The sequence below is a fragment of the Diorhabda sublineata genome, chromosome 2 (assembly GCF_026230105.1).
Source record: "Diorhabda sublineata isolate icDioSubl1.1 chromosome 2, icDioSubl1.1, whole genome shotgun sequence".
In the NCBI taxonomy this organism is placed as follows: domain Eukaryota; kingdom Metazoa; phylum Arthropoda; class Insecta; order Coleoptera; family Chrysomelidae; genus Diorhabda; species Diorhabda sublineata.
This window is the reverse complement of record NC_079475.1, coordinates 28,130,102-28,147,569: the sequence shown is the minus strand read 5'-3', so window position 1 is coordinate 28,147,569 and position 17,468 is coordinate 28,130,102. Positions and strand designations below refer to the sequence as shown.

At 29.7% G+C, this 17,468-nt stretch overlaps 1 protein-coding gene across 4 annotated transcripts in view; it reads right to left on the bottom strand.

The window, feature by feature from the left end:
* LOC130453272 (proton-coupled amino acid transporter 1-like) overlaps positions 1 to 17,468 on the bottom strand; it is a 91,151-nt gene that overhangs the window by 28,492 nt on the left and 45,191 nt on the right. For all 4 annotated transcript variants that reach the window (XM_056792911.1, XM_056792913.1, XM_056792914.1 and 1 more), the window contains 3 exons: positions 7,654 to 7,737; positions 3,584 to 3,718; positions 1,506 to 1,656 (listed from right to left, as the gene is read on the bottom strand). In XM_056792911.1, coding sequence (XP_056648889.1) covers positions 1,506 to 1,656; positions 3,584 to 3,718; positions 7,654 to 7,737 — 370 coding nt within the window. The remainder of the gene's footprint in view (positions 1 to 1,505; positions 1,657 to 3,583; positions 3,719 to 7,653; positions 7,738 to 17,468) is intronic.

Below are 17,468 nucleotides of genomic sequence, written 5' to 3'. Positions count from 1 at the left end.
AAGGTGTATTTCGCCGACTATCATGGATTCAACCTACGTGCTTGATCTAATGATAATTCCGAATATAGAAAATAAATCCATAATTAATGAATTTTCAACCAAGATTCCACACAAGCCACACCAGCTGAAATAAGAGAGAATTAACAGGTGTCCAAAAACAGGAGACTCGAAACTCCCAGAAATCCAAGAATTGAGATATGACATATAAAAATACGACAAAATTTATGAATAGATAATGAATTCTCTTACAAAATACACACCAGCCCCTTGTAGCCTCTTATAAACTACTACAACATACCAACTACCATACTAAAATCAATTTAGTTATTGAGCATTTGCAATAATAGAGAAACCTTGAAAATTTCACTAGTTCAAGAATTTAAATGGTGGAAATGACCTTCGCTGACTACCACAAAATAATAGTAATTCATAATAACACATTGTTCTTACCACCACCATACTAATACTCAGAAGTACACTGAATGACACGCGTTTCAATAACTTCAATAAGTTATCGTCTTGAGAGACTGAAGGTATACTGTTTACCTCTCTAATTGTAAGTGTTGGTGTTGTGATAGTGTAAGCAGTGCGTTAGTATCAAATCTATCTGATAATCTTCATCCCGTCAATGGATTGATAACACATTGTTTTTTTACTTTGTGCTATGATATGATTTTAAATAGAAGAAGGAAATTGATTCAAATAAGCTTCTCCACAGCCAATAGAATTTAGTTACTTTCAATTGAGAATTGTCAACTACTTTTAACATGCTTTTGAAGCGAGATTCAGTCCCTTCATGGAATTGTGAGCCCCCATGAATTCCACCCTTATAAAATAAGAATAATGCATGTATCAAATAAACATTACCTTTAGGGGATTTTAATTTTATGAAGAATTTTTCTGTTACTGATAAATAACAACACACGCTCATACCTGATTCTTTGAGGAGTGTATGTATCTTTATATCAAATGTTATGAATACATACATACGTTATTGGAAAGAAAATAATCTTCATTTATTCACAGAGACACATATATCTTAGAAATTGAATTATTAATTGATAAAAATCTCAGTGAACCTTCTTATATTCATTGATTAGAAAACGTTATTGACCTAATAGTTACTGACACATTGGACTTCGATGTCTTAGTTGGCCTTTTACAGGACCAACTACATGTACACGATAGGGCATCCTCACATTATGACGTGTGAGACATTTTCCGAAACAACGTTTTCCAAGGGTTGAGGTTGCAGGCTGAATAGATTAAACAGACAGATCACAAGATCCCTTGCCTAGGGACCTCAAATCAAAAATATACATTTCTCCACAGAGCTTACAAAGTTGAGACAGAAAATTGTGTTTAGAATATATGACTAGCCTTCGCAAATAGATTGTCATTATTTGGAAGTGGGTGGAAGTAATACAAAGACAACTTTAAAATATATGTCACTTTACCCTCATTTTATATTTTATTGGGAGTGGAATTAGAATTCAATTACTTACCAACAAATGTTGACAGTGAAGACATATTAAGCCCAAAATCAGAACTACTATAGGACCTAGAACAATGCCTGCATTTTTTATAGCATCGCCCATAGCAAATATACCAGATCCTACGTTTCCTTTTAATAAATGCATGAGAGTTTCCAAATACCTGAAATGAGAAAAAAATTTCATAATTTTTCAATTAATAAATTCTCGTAAAATCTCTCTTATTCTATTATTCTTTTAGCAACATTCTTCATCTACTAGTAGAGGAAGAGAAAGATGCAATTTATATTAAAAACATATTTATAATTCCATTTTATGACATTTTTAGTAATGAGTTTTATTTTGAATATGTATATTGAAATTTATATTTTGACTGTTTCTTGAGATGGTTGATATACTATAATTAAGTTTTTACTAATGAATCAACACATAAAACTCCCCCAAAAAGTACTAGTTGTGATAAACCAACCCTCAATGAATTTTGCAAGTAATGACTAGTTTGAGCTCGTTACGACATACCAGCCTGCTACTATAGAGACTTGGTGAGATCGTGTTTGCAATGTATGTTGAAAAACATGGATAAAACACATTGAGTTTTGTTGATAGTTGACAAAGAGTTCCAAAGAAATTCACGATGTATAAAATCCATTTTTCACCGTTATGATCCATAAAAAATTAAAAACGATGTAACAATCAATAAACCTGGAACGTAGAGTTTATTTCTTCATATGGTGTCGTGCCACATGTCACTTTTTATTTACGTGTTTTGATATAGTTTCGAAAAGAAATAAGCAAAATCAATGAGAACTTCTAATGTGAATACAATAGAACTGTTTTACTTCATTTATGAAATATTTCAGTGTATTTTTGAAAATACTTCATATGCAATGGCTACTTTTACCAAATACGCTATTTAACAAGTATATAAATGAACATGCTTCTAAAAAAACTGTTGAGAAGTATTGATTTCCTTAATTCATATCTCATTTTTTTCTTTGCTTTTGTTTATCTTGATGAAACAGAAAACATTTGAAATCATCCATAATTGCTAAGCCCATCATTATGTGGACTACTAGGGTTGTTCGTTGATAAAAATAATTTAAACTACTTTTATTCAAGTGTTATTTATAGATCACAACTTGTCGTATAAGGGCGGAAAGAAGTTACATTTAGGATGCCAAAGATGTGTACATGCTCGACTACTTCTGTTTGGTAAACATTTTCGGTATTATAATCAAATCAAAACTCGTCATTAGACCAACTGATCTACAATATAAAACATTGTAACAAGCAATCAAGCGTTTGACCGAAATAATGATGAGCTGGTTAGTGAGTGTCTCGGTCCAAATTTTAAGGCTTCCTCTTGTGAGCCACATATGTTTGCTCAAATAAAACTACAGTGGTTTGATAGACACGGGAATAGAATATAATTTATCAAAGAAACAAGCAGTAGAATTTATGTATACCAAATAATATTACGAAATCACAATAAAGTAAGCATAATGTGTAATAATGCACCGAAGATTATTTCTGTTCCTACAATGAACTCATCTTTTTCGGATTATTTATAGGGATGAAAAAAACCTAATCAATGAAGTCTGTTAATTTATTTCTCGTTATTCAGTTTTAAAACCTCATTACTTCGTAGTTAAAAGTTCTATATTCTAGTATAGAGTAAATATAGATGAAGTATGTTTCTATTGAAATTTCTAAGTAGAAACGCTGTATTTGAAAACAGGAGTTTACTTGCCAGAACTAGAAAAAAAATATCTGGAACCCTGTAATCTTTGATCTACGGATGGTGTACTACACATTTCCCATCATATTTGATTTATAAAAGATTTGGGCACATAGGTAAATTTACTAAAATTTCCATTGTTGAAACATGGATATGTCGGGGTTATTAGGATGGAGATAAAGAAATAATAGTTGATTAGGACCTCAACTCTAATTGAAAATTGCGTGAGGCAAATAGATCGAATACATTTATATTCCATTCAAATTATATATAATGAAATGTTATATCAAATATCTTTTATCTTGGCAAACTGTAGTTAAAAATAGAATTTATTTAATAATAAAATACTTACGATGTAGGATGTTCCACTGAAATACCATGGCCACCCCCAGTTTTCGCATCGAGACTAGAAAGATGTCCTTTATTCTTAGGATCTGATTGTTTTAATATTTCTTCGGTAGACTGGAATATCATTTCGTCATTTCCACTGGAATTAAATGAAATATATCAATATTATTACATCTTATATCCCCATATAAGGTTTCTAGCTTAGTTAATACTCAAAAAAAAACATAGGATGAATAAAGTGATGATAGTGTTGATTATAGTAGTAAAGCAAGTATACAATTTAAACGGTGTTTGTGAGATTATATTCATGATCTGAATACCAGATTCGTAAAAAAATAATATCACTCTTCGAGTCTCGCTGTATTCTTTTTTCATTACTTACCGAACATGTTACTGATATTACTGGCTTGACAGCGGCACAGAAAAACCAATTGATAGAAATATCCTGTTAGTCAGCGTTGAAATTCAATTTCAAAGAATCTTCACTATCAAGTGTTTGGGTGAATCTAAAGACAGATTATAAAGAGATATCGGACGAAGCACTGACGCATTTTCTGCTTTTTTCAACCACATACATATGTGAAAAGGCATTCTCTACTCTTCTATATACAAAAAACAGATACAGAAACAAATAACAAGTAAAATCTGATTTGAGATTACAACTTAGTAGCAACATCAACCCGAATATCACTGATTTAGTTGCAAAAAAGCAACAGCAACTTTCACATCAAATTTTTTCCATAATAAACAGTTATTTTGTATCTGAAATAACTAAGATAAAGACCTAATCCGAGTTTTTTTGCTGTTTATTTTATTAAGTGGGCCCGTGAAAACTGTGCTTGATTTCCTAGGGGTCCGTGGCTGTAAAAGGTTGGGAAACGCTGCCTTAGAGGAATCGTACGCAACATTGGCCTATGAATCTTGCATAGTGAACAGTAACGTCTCACTCTTTGAGTTCGATTTCCAACAATATCCACTAGTACCTTTGTCCATAACGCATTCTTCCAAGCTTAAAAAAATAATGAAGAATTTTTCTGGACACTTTTGTTTCTTCTTAAAAATAGCCCACACCTGACAGCAATTCCTCATATGTCACGTTTATAATAAGAAGAATAGACTACCCACTGGAACAAACCACACAATTTTGTATTTAATTTAACAATACCGGGCACTTTTGGACATTGTACTAGATCTCACTGAGCTAAATTTGTAGTTATTCTATGCAGTTTTGGAAGAAAATTAATATGCTTGGTTAATAATTTCGATTCAGAAAAAGCTAATCCGTTATCAGTTAGGTTTTATTTCGTTTAGAGGTGGCTGCTAGATACGTTTTCAATCCGTTTCAGTCAAGCCACTCATATTATCATTCCAAATTGATCAAAATCCATAAAATTGTCAACCTAAATAAGTGGTAAATATTATAAAGACTAAAAATATTCGAAACATCAAATTTTTATCTGTCTTTCCAAAATTAATAACCAAACTTATTTTATAACAAAAGAGACCTAAAATCAAGTCTATTTAGAAACGTAAGTAAATATTATTTCGACACGTGTGATTGAATATATTAAAAAATGAATTAAAATAAGAACAAAAATAAACGCCACATATGCTTCTAAATGCTAAAAAAATTGACGTTTCGACTTATTTCAGTCATTATCAAAATAAAGATAAAGAGTTTGATATGTGACTCTAACAAGAAATAGACATCTTTTTCAAATGATTTCATTTTTAAATTGATCTCCGAGTAGTTTTCCATCTAGTTTTGTTGTCAGGTCTATTGATTCCATGTTACTCCTTCGCAACTTGATTTCTTATTAATTCTTTATCTAATATAAAAAGAAGTTCCGTAGCAGTTTATCACATATTAGGTTAAATCTTTCATAAATCTAGTTGAATTGAATAAAGAATAATAGGAAATTCGAATGTACTACTCTTTTTGTGATCTTAATTTCTGTCAGTGAATATGAATCAAAAATTTGTCCCAAGTCCCTTTTTGGGTCCCAGTGTGAGCTTTTTACTTTATTAATGTTATTAGTAGTTATGATCAAATGTTGCATGCTATTTCATTCTTTTTGAATAGTTATTATGCAGTTAAAGATAAAGTAAAGTTCATACTAATACGGAAGGTGCCGCTTCACAATACTATAAATATTTTGTGACGATTATAGCGATAATAGTTTCCTCTTATTTCAAAAGCATCATAAAGATGTGAAAAAATTATTCTTCAACTAATTTTCAACCAATAAATAATAATCAACTATAATGCGAAGAGGAATTTCTATGTAAGTTATGTATGTGAACTGTATTGAAAATTTCATGAAAATCATTTTAAACTGTATAATATTCATTTATCTGAATTTATGAGCTTTTAGAATAATGAGCAAAGTTTAGGAAAGTCTAAGAAAATGAGGGAGATTTACAACTGTTTTCGATTAACGGAATGTAGCATAAATACTGTCTTAGCCTGTGTAATAAACGAATCTGCTCCAGCCTATCGATACCCGTTACAAAGGATCACAGGTTAGTATGTATGATTGCTATGAAACATAATCAATTGTGGGATGGCTGTAAGTTTAGTTTTTTGATCGTTCTCTAAGTTTACTTAGAATTTATTATGTAATATTTTTCACAAACCTGCCATCAAACTATATTTGAGGCATCTAAAGTAACAGCCTAAATTTTGTGCATCCAGTATCACTTCATAAAATGTCACTTGTGTCGGCTGAACAAAATGATTCCTTGCAGTAGCTAACTTTTCAAAGAACGTTATTGAGGTTTGTTTGAGCATACTTTTTCTCGACTATTACATAAGCATCGGTTACAATTGTGATTTCATTTCTCCGAGTTTCGCAATGTTGTAGCTCTATTATTTTTTGGTGTTATGTTTACCAATGTAATTGACTAATACGGCCTAGTATACAACATATTTAATTGAGATATGTTTCTTGAATTTATTACTTAGATATAATTTACTGGATAAATTGGAACCATTATTTTGTCCTTATTTATTTATAGATATTATGAAGCCTCGGTGAAATGTTTGTGTTTTACATGACATAAATAAACAAAAGTCTAGATAATTATTAGTACTACGTAATAAGTGGAATTAACTTGTTTTAGATTTCAAAATTTTGAGATGTGAATAGTTATATATCAATAGTATAACGTTTATTATTCCCAGAAGGAACTTTAATTACATGGGTAAATTTATCAAAATGGTATATAGGTAAAAAAGTGATTATCGTCTCCAAATATTACCAAATATGCTTGTTCAAAAGTCTATTCTAATTTTTGGGACTTCAATTTAGCGGGAGGGACGAATATTTTTGACCTATATTGTGAAGATCGGAATCCACTGATTTTTTTTAAGTCTAATGAGTATAAACTATGAACATATTATATTGTATTCCATTTTTAAAGTGTTTAAATCAGAGTAATTCTAATAGGTCATATTATTCTTTATATTAGCTTATATCTTTTTAAGTTCGCTTTTTATACTGCTCACAAAATTACAGTTATCTTTAATATTTTTCTTTTATTTTAAGCAATTTTTGTATATATCGATTGCCAAATATAGGAAGGACAGTATACAAAACCTTTTTCGAAGTCTATGTCATTTTTGTCATGATTGCCTCAAGATTTTAAACTTATCCCGGCTTAGATTGTCCAATAGACATAATTTTTGGAGAACCTGCATATATATTATCCTTTCGAAATAATGAAATGGATAATTTACTATTTTACTTCAATAATTTCGATACCTATATACAATTTACTATAGAAAAGGAGAATATTTAAAAATCGTTACCTTTTCTTCATACCAATTTATAAGAAGCAAAGATAATAAAATTTTAATTGACTGGTATAGGAAACCAATAGTTTCTGGAAGGTATATAAAAATTAACCAATTGTCACAATAGCCATATTATATTATCATAATACCCAATTAAAAAAAAAGTTATTTGAAAATAAATTTTTAGTATAAATTCAATGAGACGTTGTTATTCCATGATGTATTCATATTTATCAATTTATTACTTAATAGAATGAGTACCAATACTTGTTTCTTACCTAGTACAACTTGCCTTTGAACCGTACCATGGTGATTTGTTGCTTTCAACGTCGTAATTGTTTTGACTATGATGTAACTCCATTCTGTAACAATAGACGTAATACACTATTAACAACGATTAATTCCCACGAACTTCATATTTCAGCAAATTTGAGGAATTTGCCATTGAACGAATAACACAATAACGTGTTTGAAACTGCGGATTCAATCATCTATGATAATTAACTGACATGTTCCAGTAACTAACTGTTTTTTTTTTCTCTTCAATATATAGTTAAATGTGCGAAATCAAATTTAACAATATAAGTTGCAGTTCAAGTATCAGTTACGTATGGTCAAGACATGTAGGTCATCTGAAGAGCAGACTTGTCTCGATAGTTTAAATAAAACGTGATGAGTTGGCAGAGGATGAGAAATTTGTGGCAGCAACAAAACTGAGTCTGCCTTCGGTTGTTGTTACAGGGTATTGCGTACAACAAAATCTACGATTAACTAATTAGGTTATTGAAATAACAAAATTGTAATGATGTTATAGATCATGACATAAAGAAGAAACAAAAAATATAAAGAGTGAGAAATATTGATAATGCTTAAAGAGATGTACTAGATATGACGTACAATTTTATCAGATTGCGGACGATGTATTGAAAAATCGTTTTCCTTCTACATTGCTTTTGTAAAGCTTTGTACCTAATTTGGTAATTGTATTAAATTTTAGTGAGAATATCACAAGAAAATAGACAATACTTGATTATACTTCTGAGTCAAGAAATGTGCGCTGAAGTTGTACTCACAACCTGTTTTGCAAAATACAATCAATTCAAGTTATGTCGGTATCCGTTACAATAATATAACGAATCATATTTTGCTGTTCTGTATATAATAATGAAGTTTTGGTGAGTATAGTGACACGCATAACTGTCAAATAAAATAAATTGATTTATAATTATAATGATTTTATATAATTTATAATTAAGTTTTCAAGGAAAGTTTCTATATTTTATTCTAAAGAATTACAAACTACTTTTTTCAATAATGGAGTTAGTTATAAATATGAGGTTGATATTGATATATTAAAATATTCTAAGCTGAACGTTGTAAAAAATGTAAACTATTTATACCAGATGAAAATAGTAAGTTGTTAGAAAGAAACCTGATAATTTTCGTTTTAATTTATAATAGGAATAGGAATGAAACAAATATTTAACAGCTATCCGAACAGAATGTTAGGAATTCTACTATAAATAATTAATACATAAACAATGAAGATTGAAAAATACACATCTACAAATGATTTGAATTTATTTGCCGCAATTCCTTTTACCGTGCCGTTTTTCTATAATAAATGAAAATTATCAATTGAAATATACTCATTGATGAGTATAGAAAAAATAATGTATGCAACTTTCACTAATATACTCGCACATTATACATATACTACACTCGCCTGCGGCTCGTATCCTACGAGACACTCGTATATTAATGGCTATCATACATGATCGTTGCATAATAATGAAAGATTATTCTTATGCCAATTAATATTAGGTATTGAAATACATTAGAAGTTAATTCCAATACTTAGTCATCTTCAGGTCAATATTTGTGTCTGGGCACTAACATACACCGACATATTCTATGTCAACCATTCCGACTTTTCTCACCGCCTTATGGTGTTTTTAAAAGTTTTTTTTTTTTCATTTCATTGTATAAACTAGATATACCAACCAAAATTTTTCGCCATATATTCAATATTATATATACACTACATACCGAATAGAATCTTGATAAAATCTCATTGAAAATAATTATGTGAATATTTTTGTTGTGTTTCATAATAAAAATATACCTGTTGAACGATAATACATAGAAGTAGCACCGGGATACACCATGTTTTGATGCCATGAACTTATTTATAATGTTATGGTTATACAAGGGATCCAGGGGAGGTTATGGGGGTCATGACCTCCCCCCTAAACCCTGATTCATTAAGTTAGTTTTTTGTTTCTTATAAAAGGGCGTAAGTGGGAAGATGGAAAAGTACGAATTATTTTACACCGTGGATGAATGGAGCCAATACCCGCAAATATTTCGAATATCTAAGCAATACCTCATAAAACAAAAATAAAATGCTAAGAAGTTGAAGATTCTGACATAAACTAATTAATATGTCAAAAACAACATAATTAAATTATATTTTGTGGATAAAAGGCTTAATACTAATGACCCTCCATTTGTCAAGACCCTGGTTCCGCCCTTGTGGTTGTATAGTGTTATTCTTTGGTAATTCTCAATCCTAGCAATAATCACTGCATCAGTTCCTGTAACCCTGCTAATGGATACCTTCAGTCACCCCGATCTCTTACTTTTACTAGTTCATACTTTATTTACTTCACTTATTACTTTTTGCAAGAACCACGACGAGTAAATCCTTGATATTTAAGAATATTAATTTTCTGTTTCGAACCACCCGTTCATACTGTTTTCATAAAATTTTTTTGTTACTCTTCTCAAAATCTATTTTTTATACTCATTTTTATTTCTTGAGTTTCCTTAAAGATTATAATAGGTTGGGGTTTATGTAGCAACAATATTTTTAATTGTTTTTAATTGCCTTGATTCACTCAGTTACTTATAGTTTCCATTTTCACTCTTTTTATTATTATTTCTGTGATCCCACTAAACATATCTTAAAAGTTATAGGTACGTTATTTCAACAACAGTATGTGACATTTTTCCACCTCTTTCAAGCATATTCTAATAATATTTTTCAATCTGTAATCTTTATCAATATCAATAACATAAATGGACAAACTAGATTATTTCTATTATCGTAATATTATTGAATAAATTTTTGTATTTTCATCCATTTGTATAACATGAAAAAATAGAGAATATGATTATGTAAGATCAACGATTAACCAATATAGATTAAGTAGATGCCCTAGATATTTTGACCAAAGTTATTAATTGAGCATCTTAGAAAGGATTAAAAGAATTTTTGAGTAGCCTATTCGTCAAACAACTAAAACTAATGCCATCAAGCGAAAGGTAATAGCAGCCGTGGAAGAATCTCTCCATAGTCTTCCTTATCCTGATTTCAAGAATTGAATCTTTAAATTAGAACATTACTGAAATTGTATTTATATTCAAGGAGGGTATATGGAACAATAAAGCCCCTCGCAAACCGTAAATCGTATTGTGCTTGCCAAATAATAAAACTTGAACAACAAGTTATATATTATATCGATTTCTATTACAAATTTAATGAGAGCACTTCCATTCTACCAGATATTCACTTGCTAGGAAATCGCTGCTCACTAGAATAATCCCTTATTAAATTTTTATGTTGGATCAGGCAACAATAATATGAGCAATCTGGCCCCATCGTACCTTATTGTAATTTGGTAAGAAAATAAATATAAATTAATAATTTGATTTCTTCATCAGAACATTTAATAAGATAAAATTCAGCTAGAAATAATAAATAGAAACAAAATACTGGAAAATGACTATAGTTATATATTCAAGTAAATCGTAGTTCCTCATCTTTTCATATCATTATATCTCTTGTCACTCGTTATCGCTCTTATGAAAAATAAATTGAATATATAATTTTTCAACATTATTTGAGTACTAATGTAAATAATAGGAATATAAATAAATGTTATGTAGTAAAGTTAAATTCCATTATAACTAGTAATACTCAAATACAGTCATTGTTATGAATATTTGAAATAAATCTTTCAAGAATTTCACTTTGTTAAACTGATAATAATCTAATTATCTCAGTAAAATAAATGAAGATATAGGTCAAAAATATTATTTATGATTAATATAACTAAATCATAAAATAGAAGGTTGTAATAATAATAGTGACAAAAGTCCTTATCGAAAGAAACAAATGTTTATTAATGAAAATTGGCCAAAAGATAAGGAATCATTGATCTACCATATTCCATACCATTTTCATACGTCCGAATATTTCTGACAAATACAATATTTTTTCAATACTTTCTTTGGTTGTATATATTACACTTTTTTTGGATGTATTATCAATAAGAGAACTAATATTATATATACATTTTTTGTTAAAAAAATTAGTTTCAGAACAAAGATAAAAATTGACATTTAGACCTATTTCAGTTTTGAACATAATATAAGTTGAAGATATTTTCAAATATTATATATTGTCAAGGCTTGACTAAAGAAATATCTACATGGTCTCCAAATGAATGGAAAATCTAGTTAATAGGTAAAACTACAATGTTGTCGCCTGAAAAAATATTTTACCAAGTAATTTATTTTATAACTCCATGTAAAGAAAAGATAAAAGAAGCTCCAGCACCACTGCTTAATTTATAAAAAGTGCGGTGGATGCGCCTAGATTTTTTTCTTAATTTTTGTGACCTGATTACTTCACCTTTTTTGGTGACAGTTTTTATAGTGACATTCATGGTGAAACAAAGATTTACAAGTGTCGAAAGTTCAAGAATGTAATTTTAATATACTATTTAGTCAGTCGTAAGTCAGTCAAAAATTTCACCAGTGACAAGTGAACTGAGCGGTGTATTTAAATAAATTAAATGTCAAGTGTCTGCATAAATATAAGTGAATTGTTTAACGTGAAAGTTTTAGTGAATAGTGAATAAATAAATTACTTGAGTATAAATTAATCTCATTCCTTTTGTGATTGAAAACAGTTTACTTATATAAGGAGTACATTATAATATTATTTAGAAAATTTTATTACAATTTTCTACCAGCTTTATACCAAATTATTTTTGAAAGAAAATGTCGTGCAAAGGAAATCACGCTTTAGTATAGTGATCAATTTTGTCATTCGTTACTTTATTTTTATATCAAAAATTAATTATTCAATCAACTATTGAAGCGTGTTCTCAGTTTTTTACACTATGATTTATTATCAACTTAGCAATTGTCGGTTGCCTGTTTTTTACATATTTTTTTCTATTGGTTATCAATTACCAATTCCTTGATTTTTTCTTCCTTCGTAGTTGATTCCAAATTGTTACTAACGGATTCACATAGACCAAGTGATTAGCAAACAATTTGATAGGAAGAAAGAAGAAGAAATAATCCTCTAAACCATGACTCCAGAAATAAACTTCAGACATAAATTTATTTGTTTTGTTTGTTTGTCACTTTACTAGCAGATAAGAGGTAATATGACCATATTTAGAGCCCTACGGAGTCTAGCGCAGTTAATACATCAAGTGGAAGTTGCTTGGAATGAGGTGTTGCAAGCAGACATTGAACCGCTTCTTTTGTTGGTGCCTATTTCTTACAGATATTTCATTCATTTTCGAAGTTAGAGTATCTTGTTCAGTCTAAGTAAATACTTATGAATATTTGAAAAACATACGCTACAATTGATCGTAATTCTCCCCTTAATTAGTTTTCATATAAAGAGAGACAAAAAGGGCCAATTTATAAGAACACCTTTCGTACTATTTTTGTAAAGAAGTTTTTCTGGTGATTCTGGAACAAGGTCTTCATCGATAAATTTCCGCCAAAATTACTACTCGGCTTCAAAGTACGAGAAAAGCGGTCTTTCATGAATATAGGATAAACGTTAATCCATTTGAAAAAATAGTTCTTATTAGATTCACACCATAGAAAATGGTAAATTGAAAACAAAACTTTCACAGAACTGTGAAGCCTTAAACTTTTCCTAGTATCCGTGTGAAACAAAATAATTAATCAAATGTATGTGTTCATAACGTATTAAATTTTTTGTTGTTGTTTTCAATGCGATGGTTATAATAGATATCAAAAAATATGAAAAAACATTACTGATATACAAAAGCATACTTAACTATTGAAATTTTTGTCGAAGATCTACGACTATTACAATGAGTCAAGAAAAATTCATTGGAAACGTTAGCAACAAGCATAAATACATATAAATCTAAACTTTTTATTTTATCTTCTAAAAATGATTAAAAAACTAACAATAAATCTAAAAAACGGCGCTATTCATAACAATTTGAAATTACTATCTTTAGATTTGATTTTCCCGAAAATGGTGAAAAGTTATTGATATATTTTCAGTAGAAAATTTTCCAAACTTCAAGTTAAAGTAAAGTCTATGAAAGTAAGAATTAATGAGATATTCTACAAAAAAACGTAGATGTAAAAATTGTTTTTTCGCTCAAGTGTTATGTCGTGCAATTGTTGTGTTATTGTGCAATTTTGTAATACAGCCGTTAGATAATTCAGTTTCCAATTATTTCGAATCCAAAATTCATATCTCCAAAAATATTAACTTCATTGTGAAGAGTCATAAGGCCTTTTTTATTTGTATTTCAATGAAGGATCTAAAAAAAATTTGTACAGTAGGACAATTTAAAGAGGATCCCATAAAAAAATTGAGGTGGAATAGATTTCGGTACTCTTACGCCGATTCCTCCTGGACTATAACACTTTTCATCAATAGATAATTAATGACTTTTTAAATATACCTCTAATCAATAAACCAAAAGAAAAATTATAACCAAAGCTGTGACGAACATTTTTAATTGATTTTTTTTTAAGTTAGAAATTAATGCTACGACCAATATTCCTAATTATTTACTAGAAAAATTATATGAACAGCAGTAATGTTAGTAATATACTTTTTTAATAATGCAAACAATCGTTTAATTAAAATGTCCCATTTAATGAACATTATCTGGATAGTTTTATTGATTGTATTCCTAAATTAAATTCTCTCTTTTAGTCTTACATAATGACATACAAGCTACAAATAAAATTTTATTGTCAGACGTTTTTATTGCAATATATCTGATATATATGCATATAAACAATGAACATTATTCATTAACTTCTACGTGTGAACATAACAGCGGATTGGCTAATGGCAACATTTAACCAAATATATGTCTTATTTCACTAATCAATTATTGTGGCTCAGTAATATTTTCAGTAAGTAAAGTTATAGATTGATCAATGTATTTTTTATTACAATTTAAATAAGGGTGGCATACACTATGTTATTCAATTTATTGGTTGATGTTCAAAAAAAAAGAGAGGTGATAAAATGCTTGTTCACAATTTGTAGACGAGAGCTTTAAAATAACTAAACAACAAACACGCAAATAACTAAATTGATACAAAAATGAAATAAAATCTAAGTATGTGAAAATTTATAAATGTAATATACATTACATTTATACATTATGAGAATTAAACCAGATAATAAAATTAAATATACGACAATCTTGAAATATCTAATAGTTTGTATTAGAAATCAATATTAGCAATAACTCATTATATAAAACGAATCAAATATTATCATTGAAATATAGTGTAAAAGGCACTTTTCAGTAAATATGTCTTCAAATTTTTGCTAAATGCAGAAAAAAACGCTCCGCACTCCTAAGTGGATAGCTGAGCAATGAACTTTCTTAAATGGGAGAAGCGTGCTTACGGATCAGGCATACAGAATCAAATATAAATAAGGAGGGAAGAGTGAATATTTTGAATTTTCAAAAAAACAGTGCGAGAAGTGAGTACTACTTTTTAGTCTGAGTAAATAACTAACAGCTCTTGTTTTTACCTTGAAGATTTCTCAACTTGCATCACACAACGCATACTCCAGAAGGGAATGGCATATCGGTGATGCCATACAAAAAAGTAATAGTACTATATAGTTGTAAATTTGTTGCTTTGACCCACACTGTATAATTTAAAATTGAGAATTTTGATCAAAAACTACAAATTTACGTATTAGACATAAGCTCAATACGCCCACTACCCATCATTGTTATCAAGTTTTAACAGCGTTTCTTTTATGGTTTGCACCGTAAAAAAGAGAATAGTGCGTTTTCGTCACACTCCATTTTATACTATGAAATATTTTGTCTATCTTTGATAAATGGTCTAATACTGATTACTACAATTGAGAAATGGGTATATATAACCTAGACCTTCGTGATTTTGAGGAGAACGAGATTCGGCTATTTATTATTAAATAAATTAGCTTCACTCCAATCTGAGTTGTCTAGCTCGCTTAGATACATAGTTAGGGACTCCATGGTAGAATCAAGATTACACATATTCTTCTCTTTTCGTACATATTCGATGTTTGTATACGACTATGAGATGATACTGCAGATTTTTAATGTCTTTTATTATTAGTATTCGTTCATATTTCATTTAAATCCATATACATTCTCTACAGCTTAATAGCCAATATTAAAGTGGCAATCGAATCACAATTAATCAATATATGTATTTTTATGACACTCTGTGTTCATATCTGGTTCATCGAATTACTTTTTTTTTGGTGAACCAATCTGCGATAAAGGATATCATTAGATAGTTGGAGTGTTATCAATAAAGATACAAATCATGTGTAGAAGCAATATGAGTAACAATAAGTCGTTCACTTTTCCTAGAGGCTATTTTATGATATGTTGATAAACCATCTACAAAAAATTCTTGTTTGTTTTTACACACAATCCTCTCAAAATTTTGGCTTTAGTGCATCTGTATGGTATATTTTCCTACCGTTCTGCGATTTAAATCTCCGGTAACCATCAAGTTCTGGAGGTATTTTGGAGCACATGTTTGCTTACCCATTAATCCCACGATTGGAATATCATTGAAATGAAAGAATTTTAACAAATAAACTCACATAAACTTCGATGCTCAAATTCAAACTGAAGGAATTCGAGGGCTGCTACTCAAGTTATGAGATATGTCAAATCTGACATTGTCATAATGAAGCTTGACATTTTTAATGGTTAATATACTTAGAACGTGTTGTGATACGAGTCTATTTGTGTTGTTTATAGACACTTGAAACATTCATCTTGGTCAAAAAATGGAATTAAATCACGAATTTCTTTGATTTTCGACAAAGATTAAACCAACACGCTGGTTTTTAAAATTCAATCGTGGTCATACTTCGCTATATCATGATTTTCGGGAAGGATGTATTAAATCGGCTGTTGTGTCAGAAAACATCGATGCTGCGCGTAAACTGATATTTCAATATATGATTTGTTTTCGTTGGATATCGCACAAATTTGACAATCGCTCAAAAAAAGCTCAGTGAAAAGAAATGCTGAAAGAATTCGATCGCAGTCCTTCAAAGCACGTCAATAAGATCGTGAAAGGCGACGAATCATGGATCTATCCATATGAGCCCTAAACTAAACAACAATCAACTGTATGGGTCTTTCAACCCAAATCCAACAAAAGTTGTTCACTAATGAAGCAAAATAAAGAGTCGCCTGTTTTATCGGAATAACATGTCGCCACCGTTCCATTAGAGCAACGTAGAACGGTTGAGAAACTTAAATTTTCTTCAAGATATCAAAGTTTAGATTCAGTCTTCCTTATATAACGGACAACAGTAGCTATTATGATGTCAAGGGTACTCAACCTACATTTTCGTGGGAAATTTAATTACGCTATTAGATTCTACTCGATGAGATGCAAATAAATTATAGAAGCAAAGAAATAAAAGTGAAATATGTGACCAAAAAATATTTGAATAAGATGCTCAGATTAAGGCCCTCCTAGCTCTTGACAAGTTTAGCATGGATGTGTACACATTTAGCTCTCTATCTTCAAATCTACTGGACCGATTCTGATGAAATTGGACTGGTACAATTTAGACTAAACCTGATCCAACTAAAAAAATTTTGGAATCCAACTTATGGTTTCTGAGATATGCGTAGGGAACATTAGGAAATTCAAACCAGTTTACAAATAAAGCCTAAAACCTAAAATATATAGCAATCTACAAATTTGATAAGTGCAGAAAAAGTCTATTGTTTAGAGA